This window comes from Taudactylus pleione, unplaced genomic scaffold, assembly GCF_031769625.1.
Source record: "Taudactylus pleione unplaced genomic scaffold, aTauple2 ptg000099l, whole genome shotgun sequence".
NCBI classification, from domain to species: domain Eukaryota; kingdom Metazoa; phylum Chordata; class Amphibia; order Anura; family Myobatrachidae; genus Taudactylus; species Taudactylus pleione.
In genome coordinates, this window is record NW_028284501.1 from 2,983,989 (window position 1) to 3,007,863 (window position 23,875).

Consider the following 23,875-nt stretch of genomic DNA (forward strand, 5'->3'; position numbering starts at 1 on the left):
AACGCTAATTGGAATGAGAGGCAGCATTACTAGACGGTGCGTATGATTCTCTCACATGCCATGCTTCCATGTGCATGTAGTATGTTGTAGTGACCATGTGCCCCTGACCTGCAGTCAGTTAGTGATGTGACGTGAGTGTCAGTGTACTGTATACACAGCAACAGCTATGAGAGGAGGAGCAGGAGGTGTGTGCAGTATAGTATACACAGCGGCGGCGTCACACAGCACCGGCCTCCCAGTCCCCGCCGCAGCTCTCCTCCTCCTCCTCTTCCTCGGCAGCGGCTCATGTCACCTCTGTGTACGCGGCGGCCGGGAGCTGCTGCTCGGTGACTGGGAGGAAACTTTCCACGGTCACTGTGTGTCCCTTCCCCAGGCAGCACCAAACTCCCCCTGCCGCCAGTGACTGTCCCCTCTTCCCCTGTCCAGCAGCAGCCTCAGTACCGGCCATGCGTGATTATGATGAGGCGACCTCGTTCCTGGGAGACTGGGGACCCTTCCAGCTGACCATCTTCTTCCTGCTCAGCGCCAGCATCATCCCCAATGGCTTCACCGGCCTCTCCGCTGTCTTCCTGGCTGCCACCCCCGAGCACCGGTGCCTGGTACCCGACAATGGCACCCTCAGCCAGGCCTGGAGGAATGTCAGCATCCCCTTGGAGGAGAGGGACGGGCAGCAGGTGGAGAGCAGGTGCTGGAGGTACAGGCTGGAGACCCTGAGGAACTACTCTGCTCTGGGGCTGGTGCCTGGGGTGGATGTCAATGTGAGCGGCATACAGAGGGAGAGATGCCTGGATGGCTGGGAATACAGCAGGGACGTCTATCACTCCACTATTGTCACAGAGGTGAGTGACAGCCAGGACATGGTATACAGTAGCAGCAGCACTGGTATCATTAGGTATCACTACAGCTACTGCTCAAGAGCTTGCACTCTAATATGTTCCCCCAGCATCAGGGTCACTGCAACCAACGCACTGAATGGGATTTGTTATGCGAGAGAAACCTTCCCTCTGTACAATTCCCAGCTGCTTCCCTAAAAGTACATTACCCTATTCTTCTTACCCCCTCTGCCACTGGTCCAGGGTGTGTGCCAGTAAAAACAAGTCCCATTTCTAGGCTCATTTATTTCCATGTTTGTGCGCTGGTGGTTCTGTAAGTGGGTAACCGCATCAGATGAAAGATTTCCCATAACTAACCTGACCAGTTTTTTTTCTCTGTGTTTACCAGAGATAAATCTTCACCCTGACTATCTAAAGAGGTGCCGCCTGTCTCTGGCAATAGCCTTCCTCATGCAAAGTATTGCAAAGCCTACTTTACAATGTTCAAGGTGGTATCCCCATTATCGCAGAAGGTATTATTAGAAAAACGTTTTATTTAAATAAAACATGTTTCCTAATAAGTACAAATTATTTATATTATGTATTTTTTCCCCAATCTATTTGTATTAACAAGTGAAACCGGGAGCCCAAGTCAGGGCTTCTAGTTCTAGTGGACATGTGGGCACCGATGAGACTGGCTGTGGAATGGATGACATTTCTCTGATTTCAGCCAGTATCACAGAGCAGCTGAGTATCAAGCTGCATACACACACGATTGTTTTGAACGATTATCGTTTGAAATAATCGTTCACTTTCTGAGTCAAACGATTAACGATTATCGTTCATGTTTGTTGTTTGTAGTCAGTAGTTTGTAGTTCAGTCAGACTTGTCAACTCAACGATTTTCATTAACTTAATATGCAAAAATCGTTTGTAGTTCAAAAAAATCGTTCATTACACTTTAAAGAATCTGACAGATAATCTGACAGATAATCGTTCATAAAATCGTTGGTAACAAAATCGTTGTGTGTGTATGCAGCTTTAAGGTGCGTACACACACAACGATGTAAGTAATGAACGATTTTCATTCAGTTTTTACCTTGAAAAAGTGAACGAAAATCGTTTTACAAAGTACTTGGTTTTACTTTACTTAATAAACGATTTTCTGTGTGTTGAAGGAAAAATGTTGCAACTTCTATTGAAAATCGTTCAGTTGGCCAGTCTGACTGAACTACAATCGTCAAACGTGAACGCGCATGAACGATGATCGTTCGTTTATCGTTTTACACTGAACAATTTTTTGAACGATAACGACGTCGTTATAGTTAAATCGTTAAAAAAATCGTGTATGTATGCACCTTTAAGTGGACTGCACATGCACAGCCGCCATAGCCGGGGAGAGTTCCGGCGGATCCCTCAGCTGACTAATTATGCGCGGTGTAGCCCTTAGGCTACAGCGGCTAACGCCACCTTGAGATGTGTTAGCTTCAGGGGCCAATATCGGGAATGCATCGTCTTCCGGATATTGGTAAATCTGGCAGCACCGCGTCCCCCATAGAAACCTATGGGGGAGGCGGCTGCCAGCAGTAATGGAGGGATCAGAGTAGGTATCGTAGATACCTGCTGCGGTCGACCTTAATACATACTGGGGATACTTAATATTTGAGGTAAACCCTTGAAAACGGGTGTTTTCGGGGATTATACCTCAAATATGCTTTGATAAATGGGCCCCTTAGATTCACTGTAATTCATATTGGCTTCAAAACTTAGAAACCTAAATTGGGGTGTTTTTTTGTCAGTGGAGTAATTTTTGTAGGAGAATCTCTTTCCAACGGACTCTGCAAGTGGTATTGAAGGTCACTTTTTTCCTGCTCAGGACTTTGGTATAATAGCATTACCACCAAAATACAAAGGGCCTCATTAGTTTGACGCAATATATGCATAAAAACTCTGTCGCAAACAATGAAGTTTTGAGTCACAGGTATCTTGAGATACATTGATTTCAAAACACAGTACTAATTTTATTTTAGTATTGGATGTAAAGAGCCAGTGCTTCTCCATCCACCCTGACTACATGAATGTTATGTCAGTCTTTCATTTCCGTGCATAATAAAGTACTGTAGGTCGAACAGGCCCATGAATTTACTCTATGTACCTGTCTTCCTAACATATATATATATATATATTTTGGTAAATATGCAGCATTCCTGTATATAAACAAACAATGCCCCCCCCACCACCCTACCCATATGCTCACTATTAATGCCAAATAGTTTGGTATTTTAGATGTAAGGAAAATGTGTTGCGGCCTGGGAATAGGGATAGAGGTAATGATATTTTATTATTTGTTTTAATCAGGGATGACCTTGAGAACATCATAGACTCCTTTAGGTCTACGCTATTTATATTACTGAGTCCATCACAAGCTTTGGAGGTGATTACTTACTTCTGGTTGGCCAGTATGATTGGTGGTATTGCACCATGTTTGGGCCTACATGATCCTTAGTCCAGCCCATATATATATAGGCCCACATGTAATAGCCTGTGAGTTGGTTTTGCTTTTAAAAATACTACCACTTTAAATCTCATAGCTATATAGCAGGCTATTACATTTGTCCCTAATAAATAGTCTGAGAGTTTACTGACTGCCAGCAATGTTGATGACTTTGTTAAATCAACAAACCCGAAATGTATCTTTCCTGTGACTTTTACCTAACAGTATGAACATCGCCCATAATAGTGGACATTTTTAACTACTTGCCTTGCATGGTGACATGAGATGTGACCACGCCAAGCTGGGCCTTCCCTGACATGGTTGTATCAGTTGCAGGTAGGTAATCTGGCAGCTACTGAGATCAGCTCGCCCTGCCATCCTCTTTCGTGGCAACCTCTCCTCAGTCGGGCGCTGAAAGAGGGGGGGGGGGGAGAGCAGGTACTAATTGCCCGGGCCTGTTGGAGGGGTCCCTGTCTGTCGCCTCCCCTCCCCCACTTCTTATATGCCAGCGGCAGCAGCCTCGCTCCTCATCATGTGCTGGGCTGCGGTGGGTCCAGGGAAGCTACTGCAGCTGAGCAGCAGCCGTCTCCTCTGCCTGCCTGATGTGCGGGGCGAAAATGATCGCACTGATCCGACCCTGGCTGATGGGCAAACGGCGCACCCCTGTGCAGTGCCGTACTGTTTTTTTCATCATTTTTTGTAGGGAGTGTGACCACGCCTCCACAAATAGGCCACGTACCTGCTCTCTATGGCTCAGCCCTCAGCTGCAGAAAGTCAGTCTTCATGCAACTAGTGCTCAGAGAAGCTGCAGCTTCCCTTCTGTCTCCTGCCTAAGGCACTGTGGGGTGACAACAGTTGTGAAAAATGTACCTATATACATTTTACAATAAACCAGATTCAATCAGACTGAGAGGTGACGGCAAGTACTAAAACTGTCAATAATACACCAGACCTACATTTCCAGCTGGGGTGGTGAGAAAAATATGTCCTAATGTTGAAATCAAATTGACAATGATTATATGAATGCTTTGAGGTGGACTGCCGTATACTTGTCATACCACTTGCGGCAAGTGAGGATTTTATTTTGGATACAAAGTGCAATAATTCCATTGGATACATGAGACTCATTTTTGCTTATGCATAATATGTATCGCATCTGATATACATCAGTACACAATTGAGCAAATAAGCTGAATTAAATTGTGATTTTGTGTTTTACTCCAGAGACCCCTGATTAGGGATTTTTTCCTGTTGGGAAAGTTATATATGGTTCCTATACATAGAGTCTGATCAACTCTCTGTATTTGTTATAATACTATCTATATTGTTATCAGTATGATATATATATTCCTTTAGGTTGTGTATTTATTGGTATTTATGTCTATGTAAATTTATGTACTTTTTCTGACCATAAGTGCGGGTAACTAAATCTATTAATTTTTTACGTGTGTTTGAATTAATGTCCTGACTGGGGTATTTAAGTGCAGTATATTGCCTTTTCTGCCATATAAATAAAGGATAATAATCATAATAATTCACTGATACCTCTCTCCTCCTGCCGACCCCTGACATGGGTCAGTTCAGTGCCGACCACACGTGCACTGTGATTGGACTGCTGACCCTGCGGATGACATTGCAGAGCGACCGCGCCGCTCCAGCCAGCTACCCGTACCCCAGCCTTGGCTGTCATGGCAACCTGACAGCGAATCAGATTGCACGCTGTCAGCGGTGTGTCAAATCAAATACACTGCAGCATGAAGTAGGTGGGAGCAAGTTGATCAGTAGGCGGGGTGCCACAGCCCCATCTGCGCCGAGAGCTTGGAAGGTCACAATCAAATAGATAATAAAGGTTTAATATATTATGCACATTCAACTGAAAAGGGCGATACACCATTCAGCGCAGCTCAATCGTGTCAGGCGTCTCACGCCACACGGCGTATTGGGGCTAGGTGTATGAGGGCACATCTGTATATGATCCAGTCACACAGCAATGTTAGTTTGGGGTAAGAGGGTTGTTTGAGAACACATGTAAATTTTGTGTGAATTGTGTAGAGTGATGTTAATCTGGTAAAATAGTTTAAGAAGATTTAACGGCTGGTTCAGGAATTTGTTAAACTGTCTTAAAGAGGTGATTTTTCAAGGAGTGTTTGACTGTTGATCCCGCAGCGCCAGTTCTGCTTACCAAAAGTGGCGCACTTCTTGTGCAACAACATTCTACCGTGAGGGTGCAGCCCAAAAAGTCCTGCAGCTACAGTTTGAATGGGAAGTGGTAATGCATGTGGATGAGAGACACGGATCTATCACAGAGCAGGCAGGTCGGGTTATGAGAGATTGAGACAAGTGAAGAGATGTATGTTACTATGTTACTGTCATTTGATTATTGCCTTGTATGTCAGTAAAAGTATTTTATGTTTGATTCTGTAAAATACAGGAAACCAGTGTAAGAGAACTGACAGGAGAACAGCAGCAGTTGAATATTTTGCAAGGCTAAGCAGTATAGTCCAGGGATGGGTAATAAGTGTCTCTCCAACTGCCATTGAACTACACATTACAGCAGGCATGTCAAACTCAAAATACCAACCGGGCCGAATATTCAAGATTTAAGAGTGTGTGTGGGCTGCAAAGAAAAAAAAAAGTCATATGCAATTTTGAAAGGTTTATTATTAATAAAAATGAATGCAGTGCCCTCTGTAGTAGTACCCCTTATGCAATGCCCCCTGTATTAGAGACCCTTATGCAATGCCCCTGAAGTTGTGGCCATTATGAAATGCCCCCCTGTATTAGAGCCCATTATGCAATGCCCCGTGTATTAGAGCCCCTTATGTAATGCCACTGTAGTTGTGCCCATTATGCAATGCCCCCTGTATATGAGCTCCTTATGCAATGCCACTGTAGTTGTGCCCAGGGGGCATTTTATAGAGCCCCTTATGCAATGCCCCCTGTATAAGAGCTCTTTATGCAATGTCACTGTAGTTGTGACCATTATGCAATGCCCCCTGTATTAGAGCCCCTTATGTAGTGCCCATTATGCAGTGCCCCCAGTAATGCCCCTAGTAGTGCCCCTTATGTGCTGTGCTTCCTCCCAGGGTAAAACAGGCCCCACTGCAGTACTTACCTCTCTCTTACCTCTCTTCACGCTGGCCACTGGGCACCGCTCCTGCGTAGATGCCGCTGACTGGATCTAACTAGATCCAGCAGGTGCAGGCTCCTCTCATCGCGGGTGAAGCTGATGACATCATCCGCGCACCCGTTAACTGCATCACTGGGAACGCTGGCCTCAGAAGCGATCGGAGGCTTCTGTAGTCTCTGATAGCTTCAGAGACCAGCGTTCCCAGTAAACACTGCCCGATCGGAGCTGAGCTCCAATTGCAGCAGAGGTTTGGGCCGCATGATATTTGTATTTGGGCACACACAGTCTGACCGTATAAAATGTTTATTTGGGCCACATGTTTGACATGCCTGCATTACAGCATACCCTGCCACAGTTTTACTATTTGGCCATGCTAAAACTGCATGGATGTGTAGTTCAACAGCAGCTGAAGGGCCAGTTATTGCCAATCCCCGTTCTAGTCATTGCTTTCAATTAGATTTTAGGGGTGAAAGTTTGCTATGGGAGGATAAGTAAGAATCTTATTGCAATAATCAATGTGGAAGATAATGAGAGCACGGGTTAAAGCTTTTGCAGTGTTTGGTTTGGGACATGTGTGAGCTCTGGGTATGTTTCATAGATGTACGAGTATGTAACAGTATTTGGAAACCAGCTGAATGTGGGAGCAAAAGACTGAGTCAAGGATGATACCTAGGCAGGGGGCTTGAGGGCTGGCGTTTAATGCCGTGTTACCAGCAGAGTTAGAGATTTCAGATAGATGGTATCTGTTGGCTGGTGGGAATATTATTAGCTCAGTGCTTGAAAGGTAGTTTGAGGTGGAGAGAGAATATCCAAGATGAAATGGCAGAAAGACATTCTGTAACATAGTATAAACCAAACTAAAAACAACCATCCAGCGCTAATTTGACTAAATTTAAATATATAAACTCAAATTACCTGTGTGTTGCAAAAATAATTATATAAAGCAGCAGAGATAAAAAATGTGCTAGTGGTAACACAGTTACACACCTGTGAATCGGGTGTGTTGGACAGACAAAATATGTGAAGGAAGCCCTGCGCTAATTAATATGCATAAGGCCTGATATGGATGAACTGACAATCACCACACTGCTATAATTATTTATAAATCTTTACTTATAATAAAATAAAATATAACAATATCAAATTGACCGGTCAATGTACAATATAAAAGTCACCATAATATAGTGATTCAATTCTTAGATACACTATCACAAAAATGTATTCCTGAGAGGTGAATCCAAAACATAAAAAACATATAATATGGGACTCATTACACATTGGTGGTGTTCAGCAGCTGGGACGTGGATTTCAGTGACCCCGGAGGACGTTTGCTGGCAGTCGGAGTAGAGGCTGGGATTGAGACGCGGCTGAAGCACCTTTATTGCACCATCAGGCGAGCCGCTCATACACTGTCTCTCCGTGGACGCAGCCTCCTCCGGCAATTACCTGGCTTTACTTACCTGGAAATAGACATTATTTCATCTACCTAAACGGAGCTGTATATTAGATGCCTCCCAGGATTCCTAATAATATGGAGCCGGCTGTCTGATATTACATAGGATCAGCGCTTTGGTGAGAGCATTCTAGCGGGATCACACATTTAGTGTGAAACATTCCAATATTTTCCCTATGAACTGGATGATTGATTTTTGCTTTTTTTTGTTTTTTATCTCTTATATTGAGACTATCTATGAGAGACATTTAATATAAGACACCTATTGCATATTATATGCTTTTTTATGTTTTGGATTCACCTCTCTCGGCAATACATTTTTGTGATAGTGTATCTAAGAATTGAATCACTATATTATGGTGACTTTTATATTGTACATTGACCGGTCAATTTGATATTGTTATATTATATTTTATTATAAGTAAAGATTTATAAATAATTATAGCAGTGTGGTGATTGTCAGTTCATCCATATCAGGCCTTATGCATATTAATTAACACAGGGCTTCCTTCACATATTTTTTTCTGTAACATAGGCTAATACAGACAGGGTGAGATCTGGAGAGGATAGACCAGTGATTCCCAACCTCGGTCCTCAAGGCACACTAACAGTCCTGGTTTTAGTGCTATCTATGCCTGAGCACAGAAAGTTAAATCTAAATAACTGAGGTACTAATTAAGTCACCTGTGCTCAAGAATGGCTATCCTTAAATCCTGGACTGTTAGTGTGCCTTGAGGACCGTGGTTGGGAACCCCTGGGATAGATACAAACAGGGAAAAGGGGGGGGGGATTCTGGCACAGAGCTTGTTAGATTCATTAATATATACCAACCATCGATTATTAGTATATATATGATATCATCAGAAACTGTTGGTGGTGCTCCCAAAGCCCAGTGAGCTTCATACAAATAGAAAAGAAAAAAGCAGGGCTAGTCGCTGGGGCACTCTAGATTATAATAAATTAGTTTGCTTATTATTTCAAACTAAAAATCAATCTTACCCATTGAAATAGAGATTTTACCAATATTTCGCCACAGGACTTTCTCCTTTGTTTATTTTTCATACAATCATGGTTGTACAATTTCTAAACAACCCTGTTTGGGTGTATGGTACATTATTATCTTATTGATGTACATTAAAAGTTAAATTTTAAACTATATATTTTAATCTAGAGTGCCAAAGCGACTAGCCCAACCCCTGGGATAGATCAATTTTGGTCCATCATCCACGTAAAGGTGATACTGAAATCCAAAGGAGCTTATTTTTTTTTTTTAGAGAAGTGGTATAGATGGAGAAGAGCATAGTACCTAGGACTGAACCCTATGGTACCTCAATTGGCAATGAAAGTGGAAAGTGAGATGGATTCGGAGAAACAAAGCAGTTGCAGGTAACAGGACCTGAATACAAAAGCAATCATCCTTTGATGTAGATAAAAAGGTTAGAATTAAACCCACTGGGCCATCAATATTGAATTTTACTAAACTGTCTGAAGCTTTCTACCACCGTTTTAAATAATCATTGGTGGAATCTGAAATCTCAGGAATATCTAAATTCACATTTTAAATCTTTAAATTATCAACCAAAATATGATTGATATTCTACAGTTACAGTTATCGGGCACAAATGGTATACATTGATTGGAAATTTACCCTTTCAATTATTTTATAACCACTCTGTATATGATCACTTACAAAATCTTGTAAGCAGTTAGGCATCCCGTGAAACTGATACTTCCTAAGTACTATAACTGAAGCATTATAATTATAATAATGTTTGTAAAATGAGTTCTTACAATTTTGAAACTGCAATGTAATTGAAATGTTTGCAGGAACACATAAGTAAATATTACTAATGGTTTCTGTTTCGTATTTACTGTGAAATTAGTACTTTGTCACCCAGTGTTGCAGTCTTCACCTAGTAATGCCACTGAAAGTGAATCTCCCTGGTCACTAAGGATAAACTGCCTTCTACAAGCGTTAGGGATGAGCAGATTCTTAGGATATTCTTGATTTAACACAGATTGTGATTTCAGTAGCAAGATTTGTTTGTTTGTTGCTCAGGGACCTATTCATCAACTGGACCAGATGGCACCTGATAATTTATTCAACTAGTAGCGAGTTGCTGCGGTTTTAACTTAGCTTTGAAAAGCATCTGTCCCCATGATCCCTAACAGAAGTAGCAGTGATACTTACCGTGCCGATTTGGCCGACTGTGCATGAGTGACCTGAATTCACGAGTACGCACGGCCGCAAATCTCGCAGTTCCTACTGATAAATATACAGTGCATCCGGAAAGTATTCACAGCGCTTCACTTTTTCCACATTTTGTTATGTTATAGCCTTATTCCAAAATGGAATAAATTAATTTTTATCCTCAAAATTCTACACACGACACCCCATAATGACAACGTGTTCAGTTTTTTTGAGATTTTTGCAAACTTAATTAAAAAAAAAAACAACTAAGAAATCACATGTACATAAGTAATTACAGCCTTTGCTCAATACTTTGTTGATGCACATTTGGCAACAATTACAGCCTCAAGTCTTTTTGAATATGATGCCACAAGCTTGGCACACCTATCTTTGGGCAGTTTCGCCCATTCCTCTTTGCAGCACCTCTCAAGGTCCATCAGGTTGGATGGGAAGCGTTGGTGCACAGCCATTTTCAGATCTCTGCAGAGATGTTCAATCGGATTCAAGTCTGGGCTCTGGCTGGGCCACTCAAGGACATTCACAGAGTTGTTCTGAAGCCATTCCTTTGATATCTTGGCTGTCTGTTTAGGGTCGTTGTCCTGCTGAAAGATTAACCGTTGCCCCAGTCTGAGGTCAAGAGCGTTCTGGAGCAGGTTTTCATCCAGGATTTCTCTGTACATTGCTTCATTCATCTTTCCCTCTATACTGACTAGTCTCCCAGTTCCTGCTGCTGAATAACATTCCCACTGCATGATGCTGCCACCACCCTGCTTCACTGTAGGGATGGTATTGGCCTGGTGATGAGCGGTGCCTGGTTTCCTCCAAACATAACGCCTGGCATTCACACCAAAGAGTTCAATCTTTGTCTCATCAGACCAGAGAATTTTGTTTCTCATGGTCTGAGAGTCCTTCAGGTGCATTTTGGCAAACTCCAGGCAGGCTGCCATTTGCTTTTTAGTAGGGAGTGGTGGCCACTCTATCATACAGCCTAATTGGTGGATTGCTGTAGAGATACTTGTCCTTCTGGAAGGTTCTCCTCTCTCTAACCCTAACCTCCCCCCCAAGTACCTAACCCCCCCTTCCCCGCTGCCTAAACCTAAGTCTCCCGGGGGTGCCTTACCCTACCCTCCCCCCAAGGGTGCCTAACCCTACCCCTGCTTCCCCTAGCCTAACCCTAACCTCCCGGGGGGGTGCCTAACCCTAAGTCCACCCCCGGAGCCCCTAACCTACCCCTCCCCCCCTTGGCTGTCGGCGCCCGGCTTACCTTCGATCGGGGAGCCAGGAGACGGGCTCCCGGCGTAGATAAAATGACAGGCGTCGGGATCTCGAGACGCCTGTCGTTTAACCCTTGCCGGGATTAGACAGTCGGGCAGCCGGCGGTCGGTATTCCGTCCGTCGGCTTCTCGACTGCTTCCCATATAGACAGGTGTATGCTCAAAATCATGTCCAACACACTAAATTTACCACAGGTGGACTCCAATTAAGCTGTAGGAACATCTCAAGGATGATCAGTGGAAACAGGATGCACCTGAGCTCAATTTTGAGCTTCATAGCAAAGGCTGTGAATACGTATGTACATATGATTTCTTAGGTTTTTTTTTTATTAAATTTGCAAAACATTGTAACATAACAAAATGTGGAAAAAGTCAAACCGAGGCACACTACGCAAGATTGTAAAGTTGCCAAGGCACACCATCCGGCGATGCGGCGTGCACAATGTTTTTTTGATAGACCCCAATATTTGTCTTTTGAAAGAACACAAAAAATGTGTTGTGCATACAAATGTGTCCTCCTGCATCTAATATCTAACTCTGCTAGTGCTGGGTGTCTTTTTTTTTTTCTTTGCGGAAAATGAGTCTTAGTCGAAATGCGATGGGACCAGGACACACCAGGAGACTGCACTGATTAATTTGATATGCGACACTATGTATCTGTGTGCGACTAAGTCTGTATACAAAGCACAGTGGAACTTGGCGTGGAATAAAGCAGCGACCAATGCATCGTAGCACTTCGTATATAGATTCAGAGACAGGATTTTATTCTTGTCCGTTCCTGGTAAGAAAATCCTTATGGTATTTCAGAATAATATTGAACGTCAAGGAACTGAACAGGTTCGTCTGAATAAGGTAGTTTCACATTGAAACTCTAAAGTCAATTTTGCGTGCATATTTAAACAAGATTTTCTAGCTTCGATAGATCTGAGGGATACTTATTTCCATGTGCCAGACAGCCAGCGATACCTGCAGTTCTGTGTCCTAGGCAAACACTTCCACTTCACTTCCCTCTCATTTGGTTTGGCAACTTCACCAAGGATGTTCCTAAAGCGTCTTTTGACCCTCAATGCTCATTTAAGAAAACAAAAGATAGCGGTTTGGCCATGCTTTGACGGTATACTGGTCTCTGGGAAGTCAGAGGAAAATAGTACAAGATGGCATAGACCAGACGATATAATTTTTCCATTTCCATGGCTGGATCATAAATTGGGTAAATAGACACAATGCCAGTACAGTATATACAGTGTCTGAGCGTACAGGTAGATACTCCTACAACATGCAATTACACTCTCAGAAGAGAGATGGAAAAATGCAGGTAAAGCTGAAGCAGTCAACAAAGATGTGTTTGACTTTGTGGAAAAGCAGTATATTGGAAAAAGGTCAACTACGCTATTGCAACCTCCGTATCTGATATTCATGACAACAGACACTCCTCAGGGTGGGGGGCACATCTGTTGCAGCATGTAGTACAGGGATGTTAGACCCCTTCAGAGATTGCTCTTTTCAAACCAGCGAGAAATGTCCACTTGGAAGGAGTTTACCTGAAAGTGTCCTCAGACAACATGGTAGTGGTGGCCTATTTGAATCGCCAGGGCGGTATCGAAAGCCAGGCTCTGAGAGAAGTAACAAAAATGATGGCATGGGCAGAAAAACATCTGAGGTCCCCATCTGCACTCCATGTGCCAGGCAAAGAAAATACTATAGCAGACTTTCTAAGCAGAGAAGGTGGTACTTCAGAGAGAATGGGAGCTGCATACACAGGTGAGGAGGTTGGTTGCACAGAGATAGACCTCAGGGCAACACACCTGAATACAAAGCTGCCTTACTTCTTCTCCAGGTATCATCTTCCAGGGTTGCCTGGTATAAATGTTTTCTCACTACCCTGGATGTTGTTTCATCTGGGCTATGTGTTCCCACCATTCCCTATTTATAGCTTGCACGCTGAAGAAAGCAGGGAAAAGCATGTGGTGGTAGTAGCAGTTCTGCCTTACTGACTGAGAAGAGCATGGTTCTCAATTGCTCTGGAAATGGCAATAGAAAAGCCATGGATATTGCTGATTGGATCTATTACATCAGGGGCCGCTACTTCACTCAAATCTCCCGCGCCCCAGAATGGAGATTGAATGGAAATTGTTGAAACAAAAAAGACTATCTGATCAAGTCATTAAACTTCTTAAAGGCAAGGAAATAATCTCGCAAGCATAGTATAGAATCTGTAAAACTTTAGTTTCCTGGACAGTTTCTTAATTTGACTTTATGAAAGCAGAAACGTAACAAGTCTCCGTTTCTGCACAATGGCTTTTTTAAAGGTCTAGCGGTAGCAAAAACGTACAGATATCCGCTATGTGCATCCTACTGGATAGGAGGTTAGCAGAGGAAGACTTGGTTAAAAGAATCTGCCAGGCCACAAAGAGAATTCGTCCACAAATTAGATAATTTATAGCTTCCTGGGTACTAAATTTGATACCGAATGGTCTGATGTAATCTCCGTTTGAACCCCTGCAGGAGTCTTCTCTAAAATTCTTGACTTGGAAAGTACCATTCTTAATTGCAATTGCATCAGCCAGGAGAGTGAGTGAATCACAAGCCTTATGGACAGAAGAGCCTTTCCTAAATATCATGCCAGAGTCATACTAAGAACATATCTGGCCTTTCTGCCAAAAGTACTGTAGGATCCTCATTCCATTTGAATCAGGAGATCATGCTACCTAAAGATGAACTGAAAAACAATTGCTCACGCTAGATCTTGTCAGAGCAGTATTTGTTTACATATTCAGTGAAAGGATTTGGGAAAAAACTGAACACTTGTTTGTATTTCCAGCATGAATAAAAATAGGTTGTGTACGAAGCAGACCATTGCAAGATGGATTAGAGAATCAAGTCATCTTGTATAAATAGGAAGGATCTAAGGTGTACCTGAAGTTCTTAATGCACATTGGACTAGAGCACTATCGACCTCATGGGCAAGGAGTCCTTGGGCACCAGTGAAGGACATCTGTATATTAATAGCAACAGCTTGGTTCTCTAAACATACGTCACTATGCTCTAAATATAATGGATGCCCACTTCGGAAGACATGTTCTTCAAGGGTTAATTAAATGAATAAATTACCCTTGTATAAGCATATACCTTTTAAAGTATTGACCAGTAATTATCTTTACCTATAATTCTGCTTTGGTACATCCCAGAGTAACGACTGCCATGGAGGACCGTAGAAGAAAGCTATGGATTATACTCGCCGATAATTCTATTCCTTCGAGATACTCCATGGCAACCTATAGTTATCCCCCCTTAATTGTGTTTTTTACCAGGAACCAAGACACTGAAAAGACAAAGGGGAAGAGGAGGAGCTGGGATATATATACATCAGATGGGCGGTCCCTTAGGAAAAAACTCTGTATCTAAACCAAGGAGAATGGGATACTATCCCAGAGTAATGCCTGAAATAGAACTATCGGTGAGTAGGATGTGTCGTTTTTGCTGGGTCAGTACTTATCCGCCTGTGTCACAAATCCTAACATTATGACCTGTTGGGGGTTTTTGAGGGTTGGAGTTGAGAACCACTGACCTAGGTCATCCCCAATTCCTACCCATTTTTAGTATGTTAGGCTAATCTTTATCCACCTTCTGTACCCCTCTTTCACATGTAATGACCACTTTAGGAACTGCACTGGTGTAGGTGATAATATACAAACACTGAATCTCAAACTGCGTTTGTGTTCTTCTTTAAATAGTATTGATGGAATGGTAAGGTTAGTAGACACAATTCAGTTGCAGTAGAAGAGCCTGACAGCCACATCTGCAGTTAATGCTTGGCAGACAGTAGAGGCAAATCTTATGATTAGACCATAATATCTTGTATTATAATAAAAGCCACAGAGGGCAAATAATGTCACTTACTGCATCTTATCCATCTATCATGCTTCTGAGTGATAAGACTATGTCTACTATTAAAGGGGCCACTAAGACCCCTGATCAGTATCCAACACCCTAATGTACAGTGTTTGATTCTTTATCAAAACCCATGACCAGCATACAGTTCTCCACAAAGTGAAAATAGTAAAGACAGAAAACAAAACAATTTTCTTTCTTTATTTAAATGAATACATAATGATATCACAGCTGTCTTCTGTAAGACGTTTCATTCCTCTCCAGTCTGACACTGTCTTGTAGCACAAATCACTCCATCCTCTGTCGCTCATGTTCTCCTACTTTTATCCCTTGCAGTAATAAAAAAACACACATTTATCCTTTGAAATTACAAATAAATATAAGGCCAGCTCATCTTTAATACTTGGAATGCAGCTAATGTGTCCAAAAGAACAATATAATATATAATACAAGATTATTAGGAAACCAAAATACTGCAGAATTATTGATGACTTTGGGGGAAATCTAACTAGCCACGGGGAAAATCAGGGATTCACGCAGTTTATGCAGAATCAGTGGGTTTTCCCACACGTGATACCCCTGATGGTGCCTTTTTCTCGCTGACTGCGGGCTTTGCTAGTTGAATTGCCGGCCATGGGTAATTAGTGGTGTAAAACCTGCGGCTAATTGGATTCTCCCCATTGTGTTATTACACATTTGAAATTTGACACTTCTACTGAGTGAATGAAAACACTCATACAGTATAAAGTGTCCGGCTAAAGCTTGCTATCGGATTACAATGATTAGGACATCATGCTGCTGGACATCTTACAGGTTCTGCTGGACATCTTACAGTCACCAAGAGTTTGTAATCGCACTAAGGTGACTTGGAGAAGCAGCTTACACAACGTTTTTCAAAACTGTGCCGTGGCACACTAGTGTGCCGCGAGCGGTTGTCAAGTGTGCCGCTGCAGTCAGCTCAGCACACTTGTACAGTAGTGTTTTTATACCTGTGGTGCCAATGTTGTGTGTTTTATTCCTGTGGAGGCCAATGTACTGTGTTTTATTCCTGTGGAGGCCAATGTACTGTGTTTTATTCCTGTGGAGGCCAATGTACTGTGTTTTATTCCTGTGGAGGCCAATGTACTGTGTTTTATTCCTGTGGAGGCTAATGTTGTGTGTTTTATTCCTGAGGAGAGCAATGTAGTGAGTTTTATTCCTGTGAAGGCCAATGTAGTGTGTTTTATTCCTGAGGAGAGCAATGTAGAGTGTTTTATTCCTGTGGAGGCCAATGTAGTGTGTTTTATTTCTGAGGAGGCCAATGTACTGTGTTTTATTCTTGAGGCCAGTGTAGTGTGTTTTATTCCTGAGAAGAGCAATGTAGTGAGTTTTATTCCTGAGGAGGCCAATATGTGTGTTTTATTCCTGTGGAGGCCAATGTACTGTGTTTTATTCCTGAGGAGGCCAATGTAGTGTGTTTTATTCCTGAGGAGAGCAATGTAGTGAGTTTTATTCCTGAGGAGGCCAGTATGTGTGTTTTATTCCTGTGGAGGCCAATGTAGTGTGTTTTATTCCTGAGAAGGCCATTGTAGTGTGTTTTATTCCTGAGGAGAGCAATGTAATGAGTTTTATTCCTGAGGAGGCCAATATGTGTGTTTTATTCCTGTGGAGGCCAATGTACTGTGTTTTATTCCTGAGGAGAGCAATGTACTGTGTTTTATTCCTGTGGAGGCCAATGTACTGTGTTTTATTCCTGTGGAGGCCAATGTACTGTGTTTTATTCCTGTGGAGGCCAATGTACTGTGTTTTATTCCTGTGGAGGCTAATGTGTGTTTTATTCCTGAGGAGAGCAATGTAGTGAGTTTTATTCCTGTGAAGGCCAATGTAGTGTGTTTTATTCCTGAGGAGAGCAATGTAATGAGTTTTATTCCTGAGGAGGCCAATATGTGTGTTTTATTCCTGTGGAGGCCAATGTACTGTGTTTTATTCCTGTGGAGGCCAATGTACTGTGTTTTATTCCTGTGGAGGCCAATGTACTGTGTTTTATTCCTGTGGAGGCTAATGTTGTGTGTTTTATTCCTGAGGAGAGCAATGTAGTGAGTTTTATTCCTGTGAAGGCCAATGTAGTGTGTTTTATTCCTGAGGAGAGCAATGTAGTGTGTTTTATTCCTGTGGAGGCCAATGTAGTGTGTTTTATTTCTGAGGAGGCCAATGTACTGTGTTTTATTCTTGAGGCCAGTGTAGTGTGTTTTATTCCTGAGAAGAGCAATGTAGTGAGTTTTATTCCTGAGGAGGCCAATATGTGTGTTTTATTCCTGTGGAGGCCAATGTACTGTGTTTTATTCCTGAGGAGGCCAATGTAGTGAGTTTTATTCCTGAGGAGGCCAGTATGTGTGTTTTATTCCTGTGGAGGCCAATATAGTGTGTTTTATTCCTGAGAAGGCCATTGTAGTGTGTTTTATTCCTGAGGAGAGCAATGTAATGAGTTTTATTCCTGAGGAGGCCAATATGTGTGTTTTATTCCTGTGGAGGCCAATGTACTGTGTTTTATTCCTGAGGAGAGCAATGTAGTGAGTTTTATTCCAGTGAAGGCCAATGTACTGTATTTTAATCCTGAGGAGGCCAATATGTGTGTTTTATTCCTGTGGAGGCCAATGTACTGTGGGCCTGATTCAGACCCGGTCGCAAGTGCTGAGCGCTCGCAACCGGGTCGATGGTGGCCCACAGCGCATGCGCACGACGGAGCCGGCTCCGTCGTGCGCATGCGCGAGACCCGGCTAGTGACGGGCAATCCGTCGCTCCGGGTCTCGCACCAAAGGGGCCGAGCTGTCGATGTTGAGTGACAGCTTGCCCCGTTCGGTGGTCGGGCCGTAGGGGTGGCTGCCCAAACAGAGGCGTTCCCGAGGGAACGCTTGCCGTTTGGGGGCGGCCCCACTGACATCACGAGTGATGTCAGTGGAGAGCTTCCGGCTCTGTTAGAGCCGAAAGCTCTCTGGGGCTTGTGATGAACGAGACCCTACCATAAGGGTCTCGTCGCAAGCCCGATGGTCACGATGGTCTTGACCATCGCGACCATCATCATGGCCGCTCGCTATAGCTGTGTGCGGTCACCCACAGCTATGCGAGCGGCCAGGAGGCCGCTCCAAAAAAAAAAACGCCCTGATTCAGAGCGTCCGGGTCTGAATCAGGCCCTGTGTTTTATTCCTCAGGAGGCCAATATGTGTATTTTATTCCTGTGGAGGCCAATGTAGTGTGTTTTATTCCTGCGGAGGCCAATGTACTGTGGGCCTGATTCAGAGCCGGACGCTCTGACCAGAGCGCTCGCTCTGAATCAGGGCCAGCCTACCTAAAATTGGTGCAGCCTCCTGGCCGCTCGCATAGCTGTGGGTGACCACCCACAGCTTATGCGAGCGTCCATGATGATGGTCGCGATAGTTAGGAGCAGCTACTGCTGCATATAAAGAATGAAAATAAAAAGTGAGGTACATATATAATAAACAAACAGTGAAGGGTTAAAATGTGTTAAAATGGGTAAATTCTTCATATGCAGCAGTAGCTGCTCCTAACTATCTCTTTCACACTGCACTTTTCTTACTAAGGCGGTGCCCTGGGGGGGCTTAGCTGGGCTAGTTTGGGGGTGTCCTGCGCTCTGGATTTGAATCGTAGTATGTTAGGGACCTACCCTACAGAGGTTACCTGGATATGGTGGGTAGGCCCATAACCTTGGCCAAGATTATACTAAAAACCTCTACTGATTGCAAAATTTTATTGCATTTATATATTATTAATAATTTGGAGTTGTGCACCTGAGATTTGTCTGTTTCTGTGCCTGCAATTAGTCTCATCAGGTAGCACCTCCCATTATATATATATTATTAATAATTTGGAGTTGTGCACCTGAGATTTGTCTGTTTTTATTCCTGTGGATGCCAATATGTGTGTCTACTGGTATGTGGGAGCCAATGGTTATGTTTTGTCATTGGTCACGCACACCACATTGCCGGATAGTATGCCTTTGCAAGTTTAAAATCTCTTGTAGTGTGCCTCGAATTTAAAAGGTTGAAAATCACTGAACTAACAGATAGAGCTGGATGAACTTAGTGGAGTAGGGAGCCATTTTTTTTCTTTTGTTCTTTGGCGCACCTCAACTAAAAACAACTGTCAATGTGTTACTATGATTAGACCGGACTCCAAACTGCGGGCCCTTCTGAAGGGTTTTATATAGAAACATTTATTTATTCATGCCCCTATCTTTCTGTATTTCACTTCCTTTAGTTTTCTAACTGTAAAATATGAATCCAATAAGCAAACTTGGTGCTTTTCTCAATGTATTAGCTAATTGTGGATTGTTTACTGTATACAGTATGACTTATGGCAAAGCGTCACATACATTACTCATTTCACATGCATTGTACAGTATTGTTGTTAATGTTCCTGTTAAACAAAGGCTGTGTGCACTCTCACCTACTTCCAGGGGTTCTTTGTGTAATCAGCTTTTCCTCAGTCTAAAGGGCACAGTTATCATGATATTCAGTACTTGAACTTGTGCCTATTGATGGATTTATAGTACGTACAGTACTTTGCACTGATATTTGTGGCTCAGGCAAACCACATAAAATATTAACACACACAATAATATAAATAATATACAAAAACCATAGATCATCCTGTAATGTCAGGTGAAAATGTCTTGTATTGAAGTTAATGCAGATTTTTACAGGGAGAAGCATATCTGGTCTATGGGAATAGTCCACTATGATTTTAAGCCGTGGGCAGATATTTACCGTACAATACTCTTGGGCAATTCAACTAAAAGTGATGTAGGAAAGATGTTTGCCATGTGTCTTTGTAACGTCATATGATTGTCAATAAGGGCACCCAACATCACCCCTTCACTGCTTCCTTTGAGGGTGTGTAGGAAAATACAGGATGTTGGGCTCCTGCATGTACAGTACTTCACGTGATGTTACACGATGTAACACCTCTTGCGATTGACTCTTAGTACTGTATGGTTTACCTACTATTTAACAAAAAAAAAAGTAAATGCTGTTACATCTATCAGAAAGATTATCATTTCTTCTTCAGGGTCCATAGCTCTCCACAGGGGAGACAATGGGGTGTAGGTGGGACCTGGAGGACTGGACACCAACAATAAAGCTTTTCAATCCAAGGATGCTCCAGTTCTTGCCCGTATACCCCGCCCACAGCAGGAGGGTAACTCAGTTTCGTTGGTGTTCGGCAGGAGCTGGATCCCTATGTTTAACAGTGGGGCTGCTTTTTATGATTTAATTTTATTTCTAAAAGTTTTTTACTACGGAGCGGCAGCACGAAACAGTCCGTTGGACGCCCTCACTGCTGCTCCATCACCCTTCCGCGGCGCCGTGATACCAGCCCTCGGCTAGGTACTCCCGGCGGGGCTCTGAGGGGGGCTAGCTAGCAGGCTTCCCGGACCTCAGACTGCAGCCCGGAATCCAGGGGACAGGTAAGGTGGATCCCCGCTTGCGGGGACCCACGTCTTTCTGCAGTCTTGCATCTGGTCTCAGAAGACAGACTGGAGGCGCTGATGTGGACAGTGGTTCACCCACGACTCCACTAGACCACCGGGGCATATATAATACTGGCGCAGAGGCATATTTTAAAGGCCAGAGGACCTGGTGGTTAATGTCAGCCAGGGGAAAAGGCGCTCTCCCTGCAGCCCCTCCCCCAGCTAGGGCGCCATTCCAAGGCGGTCTTGCTGTGCCCTCAGCTACTCCTCCCTCACCCTCTGCCCCCTCAGAGACGCACGGAAGCCATTTTCAGCAAGCAGATCTCTTGGAACGCTGGGTCCAGTCTCCCTGTATACCTCTCTCAAGGGCCAGGTTATACAGCACTATATCCTACCAGCCACTGCGGTCTGTGTAGTTGATTTAGTGCCCATTGCAGATATATTCAGTGTTTTTCTGCGTTTGTATGTGACTTGTGCTAGCGGCCTTCGCTCCAGAGGACCACATCAAGATGGTTTTTGTACAAATTGCTATACCTCCCCAGGCCCCTCAGCCCAGGTGTCTCCTCCTAAGGACCCACCTTGGGCTATCTTTTCACAGGTGCTAGCAAAAATTGCGGACCACCTAGTGGTCCCTGTGATAGCTCCCCCTATGGGATGGCCACAACCAGTGCTCCCTGCAAATCCTTTGCCTCCCCCATGGGTAGATGTACTTTCTACATCAGTACAGAGTTTGGCGAATACCTCCTACAGTTTTTCAGTAAATGCTGCAAAAAGAGAAACCTCTCCCTAGTAAACCTGCTAAGCGTGCTGTGTTATCTTCCCAGTCTACCCAGTTTTTGGATTCTGATGTATCCTCTGGGGAGGCAGAAGACTCAGACCTCTCTCACTCTGACTCCTTATCAGGAGACGAGGAGCCAACCTCTAAGCTAAATATACCTGCTCTGGTGACAGCTGTAGAAGAGGTATAATGGAGAGGACCCTGACGTCATCAGCCAGTGTCCAGCGTCATTCCCTACCATCCAAGTGGGCATAGGGGGAGAATATAACCTTGGTGCGAGCCACCGAGCCCGAAGCGCGAGCGAGGGCAGCGAGCTCGTGAGGGGACAACTTTCTTCTTTAGGTGGGGACAACTTTCAGTACTTGTGTACGTAAAGTACACAAGTACCATTAAAGCATTCATTGGGTTCTCTCTGCAATGAGTCCATAAAGTACACAAGTACCCTTTTTTCCTACAATTCCTTGACACACAGAGATTAACAGAATTGTAGTATTTATAACTAAGAAATTGTACAACAGTTTTTCTGGATTTAGAAATATACATATAGTACAGGTGTCAATATTTCTGTTTCAAAATAATTGTGTGCTTTTAGACACACGGGGAAATCTGGTGCTATATGTCATGGAAGATATAGGAATAAGCAATATATTTTGTAGCATACTTGTAAATCTATCAGGTTAGCTTAGTTTAAAAGCTACTGCAATTCCAAATGACGTTGCTGCAGCTTGTAACTGACATTTCTTAGCAGCAACACCTACCATGGGAATAAACTGTGGCTGCTCTGATTATATTTGTGATTAGAAAGCATAGGAAATCTGTGTTTCTGTAGTCAAGTAACCAGAATTTACTTTTCAAAGCATAATATGTTTTTGTTCCTATACATATGTCTGTTTTCTTTCAGTGGGACCTGATCTGCGATAATGACTGGAAAGGACCATTAACTACCTCGCTCTTCTTTTTGGGAGTGCTCCTCGGCTCATTTGTGTCGGGACAGATGTCAGACAGGTAATTTCTCTTAGTATTCATCCCCAACAGGGCATTAATTAAGTATCAATGCACAACAAATTCTGCATCATACTGTGCGAACCTGCTCTTTAATATAAACCTGTTTTAGATCCTTTTTACAACTTAAAATAATATTTTGATGGTACAAAGATCGATGAACTGGAATACAGATGCCTATTTTTGTTTCTGTCACATTGCTGGCTATGCACAACGTGGGGATTCTGAAATGCCGCATGACACAATTTGTGACTGGCTCTGTAGTATATTTTATTTGTAGGAACACAGAGCTGAAAATAGGGATATGGTCAAATGTAACAAAACCTTAACCGGAACATCCCCATTTTGCTCATGTGACACTGTATATTGCTCATCTGTCTGCATCATATGACAGAAGCTAAGTCTTCCACAGAGCAAGTCTCAGTTACATTTAATGTGCACTTGTTTCATTACAGCATCTTGAATTGCTGTTTATGGATAGTAATTAACCACACCCTAAATATTTTCATGGACGACAGTAGTCATTATTAATGATCAAGCAAAATAGAGGAGGCGTACAAAGCAAACTCATAAAGTGTAATAAAGAAAACACGTTTGCTTTTTCTGTTTGTTTTTAGAATGTGTGTTGCAATACAGATTGGATGTCCGTGTCATTGCCCTCTTTAAGGTGATATTTTTTAAATTCATGACCCTTGATTGATAAGATCCCTTTCAAACTAGTTTTGCATCTCTCTGCTTCATGGTTACAAGCACTGTCCTACTTTTGTAAAACATGATCCCCTGCACTATGTAATTCACATGTCGTCTTGTGGTGGCCCAGCACCTACCTTGCAGTAACTGCATAGTTCATAGCATGTTTTTTTGAGAATGGGTTGTGTAACAATAGACAATACCCATATAAAGCAACATTTACAAATAATATTTACATTGCTGACAGTTAAACTGTTTTGCAGAGTATATTAAAATAAAATAAAAAACTATTTGAATATGCTGGGTGCGAGCGTACGCAACTAGCGAGCGAGTCTGAATCAAGCCCTAAGTCTGATAGAATTCAAAGTAAGGGGGGCGATTTCTGAACTCTGACTTCTAATGTTTCATTATTAATATGCATCTTCTACAAGTAGGTATCATAAGTAGCTTGATTACATGCACATGTCTACATTAAGAAGTAGCAAAAACATTTCTTATTTCATTTTGTATATATATAGAATTCCTTCTTTAATGAAGTCTTACTACAGTCAGAATTAAAACTTACAATGAGTGACCAGCAATGTCTCCTATGCCTACCTGTGCGAATGGTAATGTAAGACTAGGAAAAGTAATTAGGACTTTTCCGTTTCTATTGTAATAACTAGGCCAAGTCTTGCAGCAGAATGGTAGGTAGTGA

General features: G+C 42.9%; 1 protein-coding gene across 2 annotated transcripts in view; it reads left to right on the plus strand.

Moving 5' to 3' along the window:
- Window positions 1-359: 359 nt before the first annotated feature.
- LOC148526401 (organic cation/carnitine transporter 2-like) overlaps window positions 360-23,875 on the plus strand; it is a 63,283-nt gene continuing 39,767 nt past the window's right edge. The window contains exons 1-3 of one of the 2 annotated variants that reach the window (XM_088470388.1): window positions 681-839; window positions 14,665-14,810; window positions 22,388-22,491. In XM_088470388.1, the coding sequence (XP_088326514.1) occupies window positions 782-839; window positions 14,665-14,810; window positions 22,388-22,491 (308 nt within the window). In that variant the 5' untranslated portion in view covers window positions 681-781. Of the gene's footprint in view, window positions 840-14,664; window positions 14,811-22,387; window positions 22,492-23,875 lie in introns of both variants that reach the window. The other variant, XM_088470387.1, reaches the window with a different exon arrangement.